This window comes from Artemia sp. Qi Xiang Cuo, chromosome 3 (genome assembly GCF_049724085.1).
Source record: "Artemia sp. Qi Xiang Cuo chromosome 3, ASM4972408v1, whole genome shotgun sequence".
Classification (NCBI taxonomy): domain Eukaryota; kingdom Metazoa; phylum Arthropoda; class Branchiopoda; order Anostraca; family Artemiidae; genus Artemia; species Artemia sp. Qi Xiang Cuo.
This window is the reverse complement of record NC_142796.1, coordinates 21,488,816-21,506,662: the sequence shown is the minus strand read 5'-3', so window position 1 is coordinate 21,506,662 and position 17,847 is coordinate 21,488,816. Positions and strand designations below refer to the sequence as shown.

Sequence of the window (17,847 nt, the reverse complement as noted above, 5' to 3'; positions counted from 1 at the left end):
CTCCCGTTTCGGGTAACATGGGGGTGGGATATGGGAAAAACTTCTGAAGAATCTAAACTGTACAAATTTTTCAATTTTTCTTCATTTTTGAAATATTTTCATTGCACAATTTAGGCTTACAAAAGAAGAGTATTTCTTTCATGGCTGTCTTGTATAGGTGGGGAGAAACTTTCTCAAAATATTTCCAGCCAGTCAATAAAAATTTGAGTCGGTAAAATAGTGACGCGAAGTGCCACTATTTTAGGCTGCTGGATCAAAAAAAAATTTATTAGGGTAAATGGGCTGATCGAAAAATATGACGTAAAACAAATAAAACAGAAGTCAATTTGAGTAAAAAAAGGGAAGTAATTATAAAAGCAATAACACCCAAATCAGGCGGTAAAAATCGCCAACCAGTTGGTAAGACCCATTGCACCTCCAAAAAAAAGTTACTAGTGGTGCCTCTGATTCCTTCACTTGCCTCTAAGAATATACAACTTGCTTTACACATTAAAAGGTAAAACTTCTTTTTAAATAGTACAATAATACATTTCTATGGAGTTAAGACCCCCAGCCCCTCCCAGCAGTTTTCGGTTCTTGCATTTATTTTTCGCAGAAACACCGAAATAACTTTTCTGATTACAACTCATTCAGAAATTTTCTAGTTTCCTTTCCCAAACTTTACGGAGATAAAAGTACGAAAATATAATTAGATACCACTAGAAAATAGAGAAACATTAATTGACCACCAATTACGGTTGATTCTTCAAAAATGCACCGGAATCATAATTAAATTATACTGAACAGTCCTGGTTTCTTTGCCTCATCTCTCTCAAGGAAAAAATCCATTTATATTACAAAACCCTCATATAAGATCTACTTAAAAAAGAATTTCTGCCTATCAGCTATCTTTATCCCTTACATTTGTTTCCCGGCTAGGTCTTTTTGTGAATGGTATTCGTTTCAAAGAATGAATGGGGAAACTGTAATAGCACAGACTTACTTCCATCCCCTAGTTTGATCTTTGACGACAGCCGGAGAGGGACCAACGTCATTTCATTCAGGAGATTTAAATCTTCTCGAAAATGAAAATATCCTACGAAATAAAGATGTGGTCTGTCAAGAGTAGACTTGTAAATGTTGAGTTTTAATGAGAAGTAAAGGACGAAAGCCTAAAACCCAAATGAAAGCAGAGATATAGCAATAAAGCTCCATTCAGGACTGAAAGCTCAAGAAAACTGAAATTGTATCCAAAGTATTCAAAAACAGCCTTTTATAAGTAGGCACTTAATACGGAAAAGCAATTATAATGATAGCCAGTCTACTATGCGGGGGAAATACTTTTATAACATTTAATGCTTTATGTGATATTGACATTTTGGAGAGGGTACAGGTGTACAGCCCCCCTCTCCGTAAATTTGTCCTCATACCGCACTGACTAAGCATAATGCTTGACAAAAAAAAAAAACAAGGATGAAAGAAAAATTAACAAACGAAGGGTTATTTTCAGCCGATAAAAAAAAAGAAAAAAAAAACAAAAAACGACAAAGCAGATATTTCGGCAAAGACCTCCGCTAATCCATCCACCGCGCTTTTGATATACTACTTTTTTTCTTCTTTTTTTATACTAGGTTTCGGTGGATGGTGCAACCATGAAAAGGTGACAAAAAATGATTGTGTTATTGAGTAACCCAGAAAATGGAAATGTAATTGTGAAAATGGTAACATCTTTCTATATAGTTTAAACGAATTTACTAGCTTCCCCTACAAAGCAATTTATAAATAGTTCCATAGACCAAAGGCCGTATCCAGGAGGATTACGGAGTTCGACCCCTCCCCCAACAAAAGAAGGAAAATTATACGACTCGTGAAAACGTAACGTAAATACCTGTAAAAAAAAATTTATGTGTTATTTTTGTACTCCCTCCTAAGAAAATAACCCCTCCCCCTGAAGAAAAATCCAGGATATATCCTTGGTTATACCATGCTGTTTATCTATTAATAAATACAGTGAAATGAAAATATGTAAATAATGGGTAAAACTTTTGAATATGACAATAAAAAATCCTTGCCTTAATTAAAAATTTTACCATTATTTACACATCTTCATTTTATTTCCCTTATAAATGGAATGGTAAGAATGGAATCAAAGCCATAAATGAAAAAAAATCTGGAACAGTTTAAGAATATCAGAGATAAACAACCATACTGCCATATTTCCTGTCCATTCTTAATCATTATTTAATCATTCTAAATCATTATCTTAATTGATTATTTTTACTTTATTCCTTAAGAACCACAGGTTAGCTAAGAAGTATGGAGCACTGCGGTTCCTGCAATGTTATTTCATTGTCTACTTTTACTATTTGGAACTTATACCTAATTTCGTCTATATAGCTAGGTATTTTTTATTTAAAACAACAAATAAAATTTGTTTTATTTGTTTATTATTTGCCCCCCCCCCCAAAAAAAGTCCTGTGTATGTTCATGAGATAAAGGAATAGAAAAAGAGAGAAAAGAGAGGGCGAAAGAGAGAGGGAGAGAGAGAGGGAGAGAGAGAGAGGGAGAGAGAGAGGGAGAGAGAGAGAGAGAGAGAGAGAGTGAGAGACAGACACACAGACAGAAAGATCCTCGCCATTCGAAAATACCATATTGAATTGCGCTACTCTCTGTTCATCTCTTTTTCTCTGGTCTCAAGAACATTTAAAGGGGAAATTTAACTCCAATCCGAAGATTCTTCAAAGTTTCTTCCCAAGGGACTGCAAGATAAGTATATTACAGTATTTATAAAAAGTTCGATGTTTAAATTCCTCCTTGGCCCCTGAAGAAATTTAATTCTTAAAGAAGTGCTCTTTTATTCAACAGTGTTTTCAGTAAAAATTGAAGTTATATTTTTTTTAAATTTTCTTTAAGCTAATATAAATTGCTACCGAACGGAAAGAATGTTTTGTAGTTACCATATTTAGCGGCATATCCCTCAATGCAGAAGTCTGAACTGCGTAGAAAGTAATTAAATTATTTAGTGACGAACCATTCAAAACACAAAGCTTTTGTTAGTTGTTTATTTTTTAATTTAGATTTGTAATCTTGTTTTTTTTTTTTACATGTTAGAGTAGAACATCACACAAGTAACGTTTTTATTCAAGCAATTGCAAGAAAATCTCATCAGTAATTTAGGAAGAAGGCCGGTCTCAAAATACTTCTTGAGGTTCCAAAGCTAAAACAGCACAACTTTCATCTCCAACGCTTTAAATCCATTAAATGACTTTTAACTAAATATATTTGACAAAAACTTTTGAGAACTACTGCGGAATGCGTACAGCATTGGCTGATACGCGGCCCAGAACCAGAAACATCGATACTCTTTAATATCGTACAGTTTGATCAACAGTCTTGAAAAGTATCGACCCTTTTGATACAAATATATATATGTCTAAAATTCGTTTTAACTATCGTCCGAGACACGACCATAAAATTTAGCACTACCACTGAATGTTGACTGCGACGAAAAATGGCGTATTTTGTGTTGCTAATTAGATTTTTTTCAAATGAGATGATTCTAAAAAAAAAAAAATGTTAAGGGAAAATAGTTGTGATCAGATGATGTTTATTATTAGGTTGATCCATGCTATCTCGAAGATCTTCAATGACATCCCTGACTGTTGTTTTCCTTCTCTATTACTATCTTCTACACTGATTTCCTCCATAAAAGTCAACATCTAAAAATGTATAGTCACACTTCTTCATTCAAAAGCTTTTGTACTTCTTAGGGAAAAGATATTCAATATTTGCTCCGTTTATTTTCTAACGTGTAATCCTTGAATAGTTTTGGAAACCAAGCTAAGAAAACAATTTATAATAGAGCTTTGGAGTTTCTATGGTCACCCATAACGCTTGAATACAACACACAGAAAGCCGGTCTTTTAAGTAATAGAACTGGTGTAAAGTGTAGTTTACCGAGAAAAAGTACAATACAACAAAAGAACTTGTGTATTTCTGTCTAGATATAAAGAAAGCTTACGACTGTATTGATTATACAAAATATTGGTGAAAAAGTCGGAGAATTGTGATATTCGTGGTAATTTATTTTAGTTGCGAAGATCTTTTATGAATGAGCGGACACAGTGCGAGAAAATAGGCAATCTGAAATCAGTTGATAAATTTATAAGATGTGGCGTTCCACAAGGGTCAGTTTTGAGCCTCCTAATGTTTTGATATATGTTAATGGTCTAGATCAGCGTCTGATAAGTTGCAGTCTGTCAGCTAGGGAAGTTTCTGTGCTTAAAGCAATTCTGTGGTTCATTGTAAGTTAATGTGTATTTAGGCCTAGTGGGGCGATTATTTACCTTAATAAAAGAAAAAAAGAATTTGCACAGTTACCTATGTTTTCTTGTATACTGTTGTAGGAACATACATCACTGACTGAAACCGTGCCATGGTCAATAGTTGTCGTCTGTCTTCGCGATATTTCTGTGTGTCTTTCTTCACACTGACAATATTTTTCACGGGCATACATATTATCTTCGGGAACAAATAAAGTCAAATGATACATGGCGGATTGTAAGCATAGAAAGCTTCACATCGAAAGCCGAAAGCCAATCAAAAGCTATACATATAGGAATGCACGGGTTCATCAATTTTCTTGAGAATACAAAATTTGCACAAAAACTGACATTTTCAGTAATTCAGATCGCTCCTCTTATTATTCACATAAAGGATCTCCTGAAGTATCTTATTTTCATTGTCACTAGTCTCTGCAATCACATCTGTGCTGCAGTATTTGAATTTTATCGAAACATCACAGTAGATTTACAGTGTCTTCTAGGGACGTTCACTAGAGTTTAGTAAATTATTTTTAGTAATTATATTTAGTAATCAAATTATATTTAGAAATTAGCCCAATAATTTTTAGTATATAAAAATCGGCTGCATGACATACAAATGACAACTGGGGATTGATTCGTCATATAGTCTTTAGAGCTACTTTTGGAACCCATATTCACACGATTAGCAGTTGAACTCGTGTTCTTCTGCAACCCTAGTGAAAGCAACCCTTCGTTCAAAAAAGGTTGATTTCTCCTTCCAGTTCTACTCTGGTCTCAAGTCAAAAGTGAACTTCAGTTCTTCATTAAATTCAGCAAGGGATGGATGAAAGCAAACATGAAACATGTTTTTGACACTTTTTGACACTTTGACACTTTTTGACGTTTTTGACACTTTTTTTGAACAAATCCATCCTGAAAAAACAGGTTCATGTTGTTGTATGATTTTCATCCAGTTCTCATCCTCGTGAAAATGGACCCTTGCCTTTAGTCTTAATTTTCATCCAGTTCTCATCTTCGTGAAAATAGACCCTTACCTTTAGTCTTAATTTTCATCCAGTTCTCATCTTCGTGAAAATAGACCCTTACCTTTAGTCTTAATTTTCATCAAGCTCTCATCCTCGGGAAAAGAGACCCTTACCTTAAGGTTTGATTTTCATCCAGCTCTCCTCTTCATGAAAATAGACCCTTAGCTTAAGTCTTAATTTTCATCCAGTTCTCATCTTCGTGAAAATAGTCCCGTACCTTTAGTTTTTATTTTCATCCAGTTCTCATCTTCGTGAAAATAGACCCTTACCTTTAGTCTTAATTTTCATCCAGTTCTCATCTTCGGGAAAATAGGCCCTTACCTTAAGGTTTAATTTTCATCCAGTTCTCATCCTCAGGAAAAGGGGCCCTTACCTTTAGTCTTAATTTTAATCCAGTTCTCATCTTCAGGAAAATAGGCCCTTACCTTGATTCTTAATTTTAATCAAGGTATCATCTACGTGAAAATAGGACCGTAACTTTAGTTTTTATTTTAATCCAGCTCTCATCCTCGTGAAAATAGACCCTTACCTTAAGGCGAGGGGCTTTGTCAATGTCTTACAATTTTCTGGTGTTCATTGTGACAAGACAATTGCGACCAAAAAGTATGCGGAACGATAATATTTGTTGTTATTTTGACGCATTTAAATATTTCTGGAGACATAAATTTATATTAGGATGACGACATCCTTACCAGTTTGAGTTTATAGTCAATTAAGTACAGTCACAACCTTATCTCTGCCCCCAGATCGTCCATCAGTAGATTAGAAAACAAATATTAGCTTTTTATGCTTTCATATTTTCAGCAGTAAAAGTTATATAATGCTTAAAGAAGAAGAGGCGAAACCCTTGCATACACCACTAGCAAGAAACCTAAAACGGGAATGTCCAGCGGTTTTCCAAGCATTGCTAATTACAGCAGAGCGAATTATCACGCACGACACGTCTCTTTCAGAACCTTGAAGAACACACAAAGTACTAAAACATATTTTGTGTCCTATTCCATTTGTCTGGACGGAATCTTTTACTAGGGTAGCACTCCTCCTGCCAGGGGCGAATCTAGGGTTTTGAGTTGGGGGGGGGGGGTATTTAGAATTATCAAGTATAACAATTATATGAGTGAAAGATCATACGAAAATAAGAGGAATGTAAAGAAAGTGGAGAAAGCGTTAAAATATGAACTAAGAAGGTGCGAAGTGGAGACCATGGATAAAATTGCTCGAGGATCTAGAAGATGCGGCTAGACGACCTAATAGTAAAATATTATATTGGCATTTTTATAAATTGAGAGGTAGTAGCCAATCCGGACTTGTCCCAGTTAAAGATAGGAACGGGGCCACGCTTAGTGATAAGGGAAGAGTTAAAGAGAGATGGGAAGAACATTTTGAGAATGTGCCAAACCGGGATATATTTGCAGGAAAAGATAGAGGAAAATACAAAAGTTTGTGACACCTTGGATCTGAAGGAAGATTTGTTTTGTGAGGAAGAATTAGCAACAGTACTAAATGGATTAAAAATTAGTAAGGCTCCAGGTGCTGATAGTGTGGTAAATGGGTTTCTTAAATATGGTGACTCTGAGGTTAAAAATAAGTTACTGAAGATTACGAATATGATTTTTCAAAAAGGGGAAGTACCTAGCGATTCAAGGAAAACCCTAATTAAACCACTGTTCAAAAAAGGTGATAAGAGTGACTGTGGTAATTATAGAGGCATTAGCCTGGTCTCTGTATGTAGCAAATTAGTTATTAACAGGATACTTTTTAGACTGAGAGATACTGCAACTAAAGTTTTAAGAGAAGAACAGTGCGGTTTTAGGAAGGGTAGAGGATGTGCCGACCAAATTTTTCCTTCTAAGTTAATAATTGAGACGTGCCTGAGCTATCAAACACCTTTATTCCTCAACTTTATAAATTATGAGCAAGCCTTCGATTCTGTTGACAGAATGTACGAGAATAACACTGCTGCGGTTAAGGTAGGAAATGAGGTTAATAGCTAGTTTCTTGTTAAATAAGGAGTTAAGCATGGTTGTGTTCTATCCCCTTTTATATTGATTATTTTAATGAATTTTGTCTTAAGAAGCACAGGAGAGGCAATGGGAGAACATGGAATTAAATGGGCAGGAAAAAATTTCCTGGACTTTGAGTATGCTGATGATTGAAGCATCCTGGATGAAAGTGTGAACAAAATGAATAAATTTTTGGAGGTTTTGTGACTTCAGGGAGTTAGAATAGGGTTGAAAATTAATATTAAGATGACTAAGTTGCTAATGCACGAAATAAGTGAAGATGAAAAAGAGACGTTGGGTGACGAAAAGATTGATCAAGTGGACAGCTTCACTCACCTCGGTAGCATTATTGTGAAAGACGCTGGGAACAGTGAAGAGGTTAAAAGTAGAATAGCGAAGTCTCAGGGTGTTTTTCACAGTTGAATAAAGTTTGGAAAATTGTTGAATAAAGTTGGAAAAGGAAGATAAGTCTGCAAACCAAGATTAAAATATTGGAAACTACAGTGATGTCAGTGGTCAAATATGGTTTTGAAGCATGGGCGCTCCAAAAAACGGAAGAATATGTGCTAGATTTTTTCCAGAGAAATTGCCAAGACCTACTGATTGTTTTGGGTACCCGGCTGACTGACCGTATTTCAAATTAATCAAAAAATTTATTGCACAAAATAAGTTTTTCCAAAGAAGTAAAGAACTCCATGAAACCAAAAATGAGCACAAATAGAATCAAATAATTTACCAACCATAAAACTACCACAAATCAGTATCAATAAATAAATGAAACCCAAAATAAACACAAATTAAAATAAGTCAAACTCAAAACGAGCAGAAGTGAACCTGAGTAGCCTAGGGTTCTAAACCATATGCTTACTAAAAGTCAGAATATAATTTGTACTTTACTGAAAAAAAATTCAAATGAATTTACTGAAAAAAATGTGCATTGTCAGTTTAATATGCATATGCTGATATTTATTCCTTAAAATCTTAATGAATTTTTGTTTTCTTAAAGTCATAAGTGAAAACATTTAAAAGAACTTTTTTCAGTAAAGTACAAATTCTATTCTGGCTTTTAGAAAGCAAAGGGTTTAGAGCCCTACTCAGATTAATTTCTACTCGTTTTGAGTTTGACTTATTTTAATTTCTAATTTGTTCTGGGTTTCATTTATTTATTGATACTGATTTCTGGTAGTTGTATGCTTGGTAAATTATTTGATTCTATTTTTGCTCATTTTTGGCTTAATGGAGTTCTTTACTTTTTTTTGAAAAACTTATTTTGTGCAAAGTTTTTTAATTAATTTCTGTTCGTTTTATATTGACATAGTCTTTTTCTGGGAGAAAGACAGAGCCTATTCTGAAGTTAAACAACCATGCCTTCCCGAAAAACCTTTAATACCCTCTGGAAATAACTTACAACTCTTGTCCCTAATCTCTGGGTTTTGTTTTAACCCCAAAAGCCTCGTTATATGATATTTAGACTATTTTTAATAGAATGGCCATCTCAAAATTTCTATTAGACGCATTTCGGGACAATATCAGAGCTGCCCTCTGATCACTTTTACTTTTAAAGAGCACTATAGCGTCTGATTACCAATTCAATGAGCCCTCTTTGAAGTTTATATGACCACACTTTCTATAAAAACCCTATATCTTCCCAGGGGACAACTTACAACCCTTGCCCCGAGGGCTGGGGGGGATTTGTTATCCTCAAAGACATAATTTTCAGACCTTTCTGATAGGCTTAACAGAGTGGCTATATCAAAATTTTGATTGGAAGCGACTAATAAAAAAGGCACAAGTCCTCTCAATTTCCAATCGAATGAGCCCTTTTTGAAGCTTCTACGACAAAACTTTCTGTAGAACGTTATATGCCCCAAGGGCATAATTTACGACCCTTGTTCTGAGGGCTATGGGGGGAGGGTTGTCATCCTTAAAGACAAAATTTCTAGACCTTACAACTACGTAGAACAAAATAGCCATATCAAAATGTTGATAGGAAATGCTTGGGGAAATGATGGGCGTTGGGGGGGGGGGGATTATCTGATTACTTTCGACTACTAAAAAGGGTAATAGCCCCCTCAATTTCCAATCGAGAGTCCTTTTTGAAGTTTTCACAACAACACTTTCTATATGACATTATACGCCCCCAGGGCATAACTTACAACGTTCAACAAAATTGCTATATCAAAATATTGATCGGAAGTGTTTGGGGAAATGACGGGTATGGGGATGGGGCATTCACCCTCCGATCACTTTTGACTATTAATAAGGGCATTAGCCCTCTCAGTTGAATGAGTCCTTTTTGAAGTTTCTACGTAAACACTGGCAAAGACCTAATTTCCAGAACTTTCCGCTGTGTTTAATACAGTGGCTGCCTCAATATTTTTAGAGAATGCGATTGGGGAAATTGTGGGCGTAGGTGGGGAGTTATTAGTCCTCCAATCATCTTTCGACTGTAAAGTAGGGCGTTAGTGTATTCAATTCCAAGTCAAACGAACCCTTCTTAAAGTTTCGAGGATATCATCGTCTATAGGACCTTATATGCCACCAGGGCATGACTTAAAGCCCTTGCGCCGAGGACTGTGGGGGGAGTGACATCTTCAAAGATATAATTTGCGGACTTTTCAACTACGTTGAACAAAATGGCTATCACAATTTTTTATTGGATGTTTTTGGAGAATAGGTGGGTATGGGAGGGGTGTTAGTTTTCCTCCAATCGATTTTGACTATTGAAAAGGGCACTAGGCCATTGAAGTTTTCGAAGTTTCTATTACAACGCTCTTTAAAAATCATATATGCCCCCAGGGCCAAACTCACAATTCTTTCTCGGTAGGGTGTGGGGGGAGGGGGGTTGATCATCCTCAAAGACATAATATCCAGAACTTTCAACTGCGCTGAAAAAAATGGCTATCTCAAAATTTTGAGTGGATGTATTTGAGGAAATAGTGAGCTTGAGAGGGCGGATATTTGCCCTCCAATAGTATTCGACTATTAAAAAGGGCTCTAGCCCTTTCAGTTTCCAATCGAATAAGCCGTTTTTGAAGTCTCTACGAAAATACTTTCTATAAAGACCGGTTTGTCATCCTCAAAATCATATTTTTCAGAACTTTCAACAACGTTGAACAAAATGACTAGCACAAAATTTTAACTGAATATGTTTGGGGAAATGGTGGGCGTGAGAGGGGGGTTAGTTGTTCTCCATTCACTTTCGACTATTAAAAAGGGCACAGGCCCTTTTTATTGCAATAGAATGAGCCTTTTTGAAGTTTCTACGACAACACTTTCTACAAGAACCTTATATGCCCCCAGGGCATAACTTACAACCCTTGCCCTGTGGGCTGTGGGGGTTGTCATCCCTAAAGACCTAATTTCGAAAACGTTCAAGTTTGTTGAACAAAATGGCAATCTAGAAATTTTGATTGTATGGTTTTGGGGAAAATGTGGGCGTGAGAGGGGCCTAAGTTGCCCTCCAATCACTTTCGACTATTAAAAAGGGCACTAGCCCTTTGAATTTCCAATCAAATGCGCCCTTTTTCAACTTTCTATGACGAAACTTTCAATAAAAATCTTATATGCCCATAGGGTTTAACTTATAACCCTTGCCCTGAGGGCTCTGAGGGGCTTATCATCCTCAGAGACCTAATTTCCAAAACTTTCAACTACGTTGAACGAAATGATTATCTCAAAATTTTTATTTGACGTGTTTGGATAAATGGTGGGCGTGGAAAGGGGGTTAGTTCCCCTCCAATTACCTTGGACTATTAAAAAGGGCACTAACAATTTCAATTTCCAATCGAATGAGCCCATTTTGAAGTTTCTACGACAACGCTTTCTATAAAAACCTTATATGCCCCCAAGGGCATAAGTTATAACCCTTGCCCTGAGGGCTGTGGGGTGGGGGTTGTCATCCTCAAAGACCTAAGTTTCAGAATTTTCAACTATATTGAACAAAATGGCTATCTCAAATTTTTTATTGGATGTGTTTGGGGAAAAGGTGGGCTTGAGAGGGGGATTAGCTGCCCTCCAATCACTTACGACCATTAAAATGGGCACTAGCCCTTTGAATTTCCAATCGAATAAGCCTTTTTTGAAGTTTATACGACAACGCTTTCCATAAAAAACCTTACAAGCCTCCAGGGCATAAATTACAACCCTTGCCCTGAGGACTGTGGGGGAGTGTCTTCCTCAAAAACATAATTTATATCTGGAAATGCATGTGCTTTTTTATGTGCTTTATAAAAGTGTTTTATTTTGTTTTGTTGGCCCTTTACAAGCTAAGCTTCTTGGGCATGCAAAAACCTTACGTTTTGTAATTGTTTTCTTTTAGTATTAACAAATTGATTGATTGATTGAAATCAACTACGCTGAACATAATGGCTATCTCAAAATTTTGATTGGATGTGTCTGGGGAAATGGTGGCGTGGAAGGGGTGTTAGTTGCCTTCTAATCACTTTCGACTATTTAAAAAGGGCACTAGCCACTACAATTTCAAATCGAATGAGCCCTTTCCGAAGTTTCTACGACAACTCCTTCGATACGAAGTGCCCTGGTCTAAGACATAGGAGGATGTAAAGAGGAGGGCTTTGAATAGATTAGGATGGAAGAGGAAAGTGCGTACCTGTGTTGGCCTCAGGCGGATTGGAGCTGCGGTGAGTTTTTAGTAGTAGCAGTAAAGTTCCAAGGTGGCGGCACTGCGTGCCGACGCCATGGAACTTTGGGGAGGGGAGTCCCCTTCCCCCAGCTGCACTCCTGCGCTAAATGGTACCGCTACAGCTTATGTAAATACAAACGTGGTCCTTGCACAAAAATGAGTAAAATGCGTTTTGACTTTTGAAAGCTGAGATTTCATAATTTCTTTAGTCAGATAGAATCTCTTCCTGGAGCCATACCCTTCTCCTGAGCCCTGAGTGACGCCTACGTAAACATTGTGATTTCTGTTTCCTTTCAAAAATATTGTCATACAAATCAGTTTGTTTGACAGATAGGCATACTTGTTTGCTCAAAAGCTATTGTACTTTCAAGAATAGGAATATTTAATAATAGTTCCTATGACTTTCTAAAGAGTCGTCCTTGAGCAGTTTTCCAAAACTAAGCTTTGAAATAATTTCTATATAAGAAAGCCCTAGTCTCTCCAGTCATCCATAACGTGCGATATTAAGAATTTGATAAACCAAGCGGAAATGATGGGACCATTTGATGTTATTATTACTTGCTCTAAAACTAGAGATAGTTTTCCTTCTTGGGGGACCATAAAACCAAGAGGAACGTATATTTCAGTAACTCACTGATTGGACTTAATGGGACGATATGAACCTTAGCTGATTCTATTAGAATTATGATTTATGTGAAGAGATATTCTCTGAATAAGAAATAGGGAGATATTAATTAGAAATGTCATTTTATCAATAATTTGTCTCCAAATAAGCTTTCTAACTATATAAATAATGATAAAAAGAAGGCTAACTGCCATTTGCTTAACTAAACGTAAAACATAATCAAGACACTTCAACGTCAAACACTTCAAAACAAGACCAGTGGCGTCAATTCATAAAAATGTAGGGGAAGAGGGATTGGAGAGCAAAATATGTCTTTTAAAATGTAAGAGTAGGGGGAGGGGTTGTTGTTGTTGTTGTTGTTTTTCTCATTTTGTTCGATAAAAATACTACTGGGGGGGTGGATATAAAGGAAGCAAAAACAACCTTACCTTCAACCCCGCCAACTAACGCCCCCTGAATATAGACTTTTTTCTAAACATAGCAAAAGAAGAACAAAATCCCAAATAACACAGTTTTCCAAACTAGTCGGTAGCAGTGGCGCCGATTCATAAAAATGTTGAGGGGGGACAGGGGGGAGTGATTTTTTCAAAATCTAAGAGGGGTAGGAATTTGTTTCCTTTTTTCACACGAAAATGCCAAAAAGAGTGCTTTTCATTGGAAATAGACAAAAAATATTTTTCAAAATCGGGGGGGGGGGGGTGTTGTTAGGATCCATCTGGCACCATTGATCGGTACTGGCTAGAGCAAAAAAGGGAAATGACAGGCCTATGTCATACATGATATTTTTACACCTTCTCCATGGGGAATCAGGCCCGGCTTTATTCACAGCTGAGTCATGTTAGATTCCCATGGACTTCTAACACTAAAAGGATTAATCACCTCAGCTAAGATGAACGAATATACTTATAACTCGAAATGCGTTCTGCGGTGAACATTTATTTATTTCAAACAACTTAGAAAAGATTAGACCAGGAATCAGTTTTGTAAAGTAAGCGTAGATACACAATTCAAGAAATAGTTTGATATCCTAGGAGCTTCATACATACTTGATATTTCCTCCTCTAAGTCAAATATCTTCAAAATGTAGCCCCTGCATGGGATTCGGCACCAGATAGCCAGGAAGTGCCTTATAAATACATGTTTTTGCTATATGTTAGGACGAATGCAAACAGAATCGAAAAATATTAAGAGCAACGCACTTTTTTTGGCCAGCCTCAGTACCAACCAAAATATATTAGTACAGAGTAATACAAGATTAGATAGCAATAGCCTGCGCATGCTAAACAGGCGTCCATATTTGCAATGGGCCTGCATAATCTAAAGAACTCTTCGGAAAGAGTCATTTGACGCAACCCGTTCTGATTTTATGTTGACCATCATTAGTCGAGTAAGAAATGTTGTAAAAGGTAAGGCATAATTTAGCGAAACGAAAGTAAAATAATAAATCCGGTTTTCGGATAGCAATCGTTTGAAAGGGGCTTTCCACAGCATACAATTAGCACACGATTGGTACTAATTTTAAATATTCCCTAAAACGGTGAACTAGATTCTCAACTTCTGCACTAAGAACGAAAAGCACATTTTCAAAACCGTTACTTTTAGTAATAAGTATTTTGGTAACAAGATCTAAGGTTCCATCTAGTGAAACCCATCGCTGCCAAACAAAATATATTTGGTCAAAATTTTTTATCCTTCCTTTATGAGGAATGGCTTTTCAATTAAAATTTTAAATCTATGAGTATGATTATGATCTAGGACCCTATGAGTATCCTCAATGAAATTGGAGATGAGGCCTTAGACCTAGACATGACAGAAAACGCCTCTAAGCCCATGATAATGCCCATTTGTTTCCTCACATCCTTGTCCTGCTTTCTTAATCCTCTCCCTCCTGAAACTTCGGTTGCCTCAGTTAAACTAGTTGGGGTCACAATTTTTTTAAATTTAAAGTGGGATATCCACATTAGAGACATCATCCATAGAGCTAATGTTTTTATCGCCCTCCTTAAGCTTCTAAATAAATTCAGCGTCCCCCCTTCCCACTCCTTAAGAATTTACACGTCTTTTGTCCGCCCGCATCTAGAATATGCTTGTCCAGTTTGGCACCCTGGTATGTTAATACGTTTTGAAGCCTTTTCAAATACCCTTCTAAGCATGAAAAGCACACCTAAAAAAACGCATCTTTTCACAGATAACATTTCGGCAATGAGACTTGGAGTCCTTTGGAATAGAAACATTTACAGTAGCCACTTAAGGAACGTCAAATTTGGTCAATAGTCTTTGACCCATTCTAAATGAGTGACGGCTCTTCTATTAAGATTTTTTGTCATTTTTATCTGTGAGATTGTTCTATTATTTATAAGATTTAAAGCCTTTCAGCCTTCGTCCTAGGTATGAACAGTGCATTTCAAGCAATCGTTAGCTTTTAAGGTTTATGTGCCCTGTGAAATATTTAATTTTGCAACAAGTCTATAACCGTAACTTTTTCCGAAAGGACAAGATACTTACATCATTGGATTAATTAGTTTCAGATCTATTCACTGACCCCAAATTATAATTTTTGTTAGCCTTTTTAACAGGCAACGATCTAAAATTGCATAGAATATGGATTAATTTTCCTTTTTTGCAGAGGTTTCTGATCTATCTCATACTGTTTTTAAATCTAGAAGGTAAAATCCAATTATATTTACAAAAAAGGATTTACCATATTGTCAAAGCAAAACCTCAGATATACACTGATAGCAAAATTGTTGTTTTACATTGATGAATTAAAGCAGTAAAATAGCATAATATAATATTACACAGGGAACGAAAACCTTAATAATGAGTAATTCGGCAATGAGACTTAGCGTCCCTTTTAACGGAATCACCTGCTGTGACTTGAATACCTCAACATTGGTCAGTAATGTATAATCCATTCTAAGTGAGGGATGGCTTTTATGTATTCAGGAAAAGTTTAATTGATCCCCCCAAAGTCAGCAGAATGCGAAAAAAAAGAAAGAAAAGAGATAAACGGTTTACGAGATTTTTTTTACACTAAACACAATGGAATAGTGCTTCATGAAGACCAGAACTGATTTAATTTTTTTTACAATATAAATTTAAATGTAGCAATAGTTATAATACTAAAAAAAAGAATTCTAATATATTACAAATTACTTGAAATATGACAACTCAAAACTAATTGTCTATAACTGTTTGCCTGACAAGAAATCCAAACTTCACTCATCGACCAGATTAGTTTCGCTGTCTTTAGACAACCAAAGGACAATACTATCTAAAATATGTGCTTTTATTTTGAACTTGTGATAAAGAAAAAATATCTTGCATGATCTAGAATTTTCTTGTCTCTAAAAGAAGTACAAGTCAGGTGTTTGGCCCGTTGATCTGGGCGGTAGTATGAACGTTTGGGAATCCCCAAAACAAACAATTAAAGCAAAAAATGTTTTTAGGATACAAATGAGATGCAAATATGCCTCTAATTTATCTGTGTCATTTCAAGAAAATTTAGTAAGTGCCTGGGGGTACTGGATACAGAAAAAAAGCTAGTTTCTATAATTAAGGAATAATTAGTATTTTTAGTTTTTGGAAAATGAGTCGCAGCACAAGTTTGAAATTTAGCAAATCTGAATTTATTAACGCTACTTCACAACACATAATAATCATGCTACATTATTTTAGTTTTATGAGTGGAGCGGGGCAGATATACAGCAAAGCAAATTTTAGGATTTTAGATTACCAATTTTCGGTAAGGAGATGTTTCCTTGAGGGGAGCGACCCCATTCTCTTGCAATTAAGCAATTTTTGTTATCAAGGTTCAACTTATCCAGGGTGTGATTTGATTTACCAAGGGATTCCAAAATATCGACCTTTCGAAAACCAAAAATTTTGAATTGCCAAGGTTCTCTTATAGATTCTACCCACTGAGCTACAAAATTCCATTAAACAATGCGTCTAAGTTGAATTAACAAAAATAGTTAGCAAAGGTGGAAAACAAGTGCCAGAACGTTGCAGTCAAAACTATAAAACGGTTATTAGGAGAATTAGTAGGTGACGAGGGCAACTGTACATTAGGGCAATTTTAAAATGTCTCTGTAGTTTATTTTAACTTGAAGCGTTTTGAAGTAAAATTCAAAATCTCTGTCTTTTTTTAAAGAAAACTCTGCTGTATGACAGGCGTATTCATACTACGCACATATTTAACCGAGAAAAGACAAGGAGGAGAAACGACAAGGAGTAGAAACGACATATTTACCCGAGAAAATACAAAGTAACTAGGGAAAAGAACGACCGAAGAAATATACTGCACCCCTTACCAATTAAACACACAGAAAAAAACAAGAACATCGGAAAAAGAGAAAAAAGCACGTCCCAAGGCAACTACCGGTCGGAAACTCCAAAATTTTGCTCTCAAAGTTTCAAAAACTCCAAAAGTTCAAACTGATTTTGTTGGTAAACTACATCACTCGTCGCACTTCATTATAAAGGCCCGAAAAAATATTCAGAGGGACAAGCCTGCTATCTTCCACTTTTCTTTGAGCCAAATATCAAATCAGCATCTGGTGTTCCTTTTGGGTGCTGGTATTTTGGTTTTCTTTCTCTATTCACAGTAGCTACTGACGGTCTTTGCAACTGAAAAGGAAACATTTCCTTTAAATTGATGAAAATGAGTTCCCAACGCAAGCCCTACTTTGATAAAGCTCTAGTCCTAAAATTTTCCTAATAAGAAAAATGTCATGAATTGTATTGGGAATACTGAATTTTCTTAATGAGTACCCTTAATTGGCTAAAGAAAAAATTATAGAAATCGCCACTAGTAGAAACACACCAAACACCCTATAATTCAGTTTGTTTAGTTCTATGATCACAGGAAAAACAAATATTACCCACAAATTTTATTACAAATTCCTAAACAAAAGTACAGAGACTATTTCCATTCTAATCTGCAAAAGCCAATGTTAGTTACAAAAAAGTTGTGAAAAGATTTCTTTAATAAAACATTTGTAACTTTCCCACAAATATTTGAATTTCGCTATTCAAGCGATTACAGATTATTTAATGCCTTTTCGTTGCACCAATTAGAGTTCATTGTTCAATTTGCCTCATTTTAGCTGCTTTTGTTAAACCTTTAAAAATAGTTTTCTAAGCGACATCACAACAGTTCTTTACTTATCATTAAATTGAATGTCAGATCACCATCTGGGTTTCCTTTTCAGTACTGATAATTTGGTGGCGTTTATTAGTTTCA

At 35.8% G+C, this 17,847-nt stretch overlaps 1 protein-coding gene across 1 annotated transcript in view; it reads right to left on the bottom strand.

The window, feature by feature from the left end:
- Positions 1-14,716: 14,716 nt before the first annotated feature.
- Upf2 (UPF2 regulator of nonsense mediated mRNA decay) overlaps positions 14,717-17,847 on the bottom strand; it is a 258,047-nt gene continuing 254,916 nt past the window's right edge. The window contains exon 20 of the mRNA XM_089085931.1: positions 14,717-17,231. Coding sequence (XP_088942057.1) covers positions 17,118-17,231 — 114 coding nt within the window. The 3' untranslated portion in view covers positions 14,717-17,117. The remainder of the gene's footprint in view (positions 17,232-17,847) is intronic.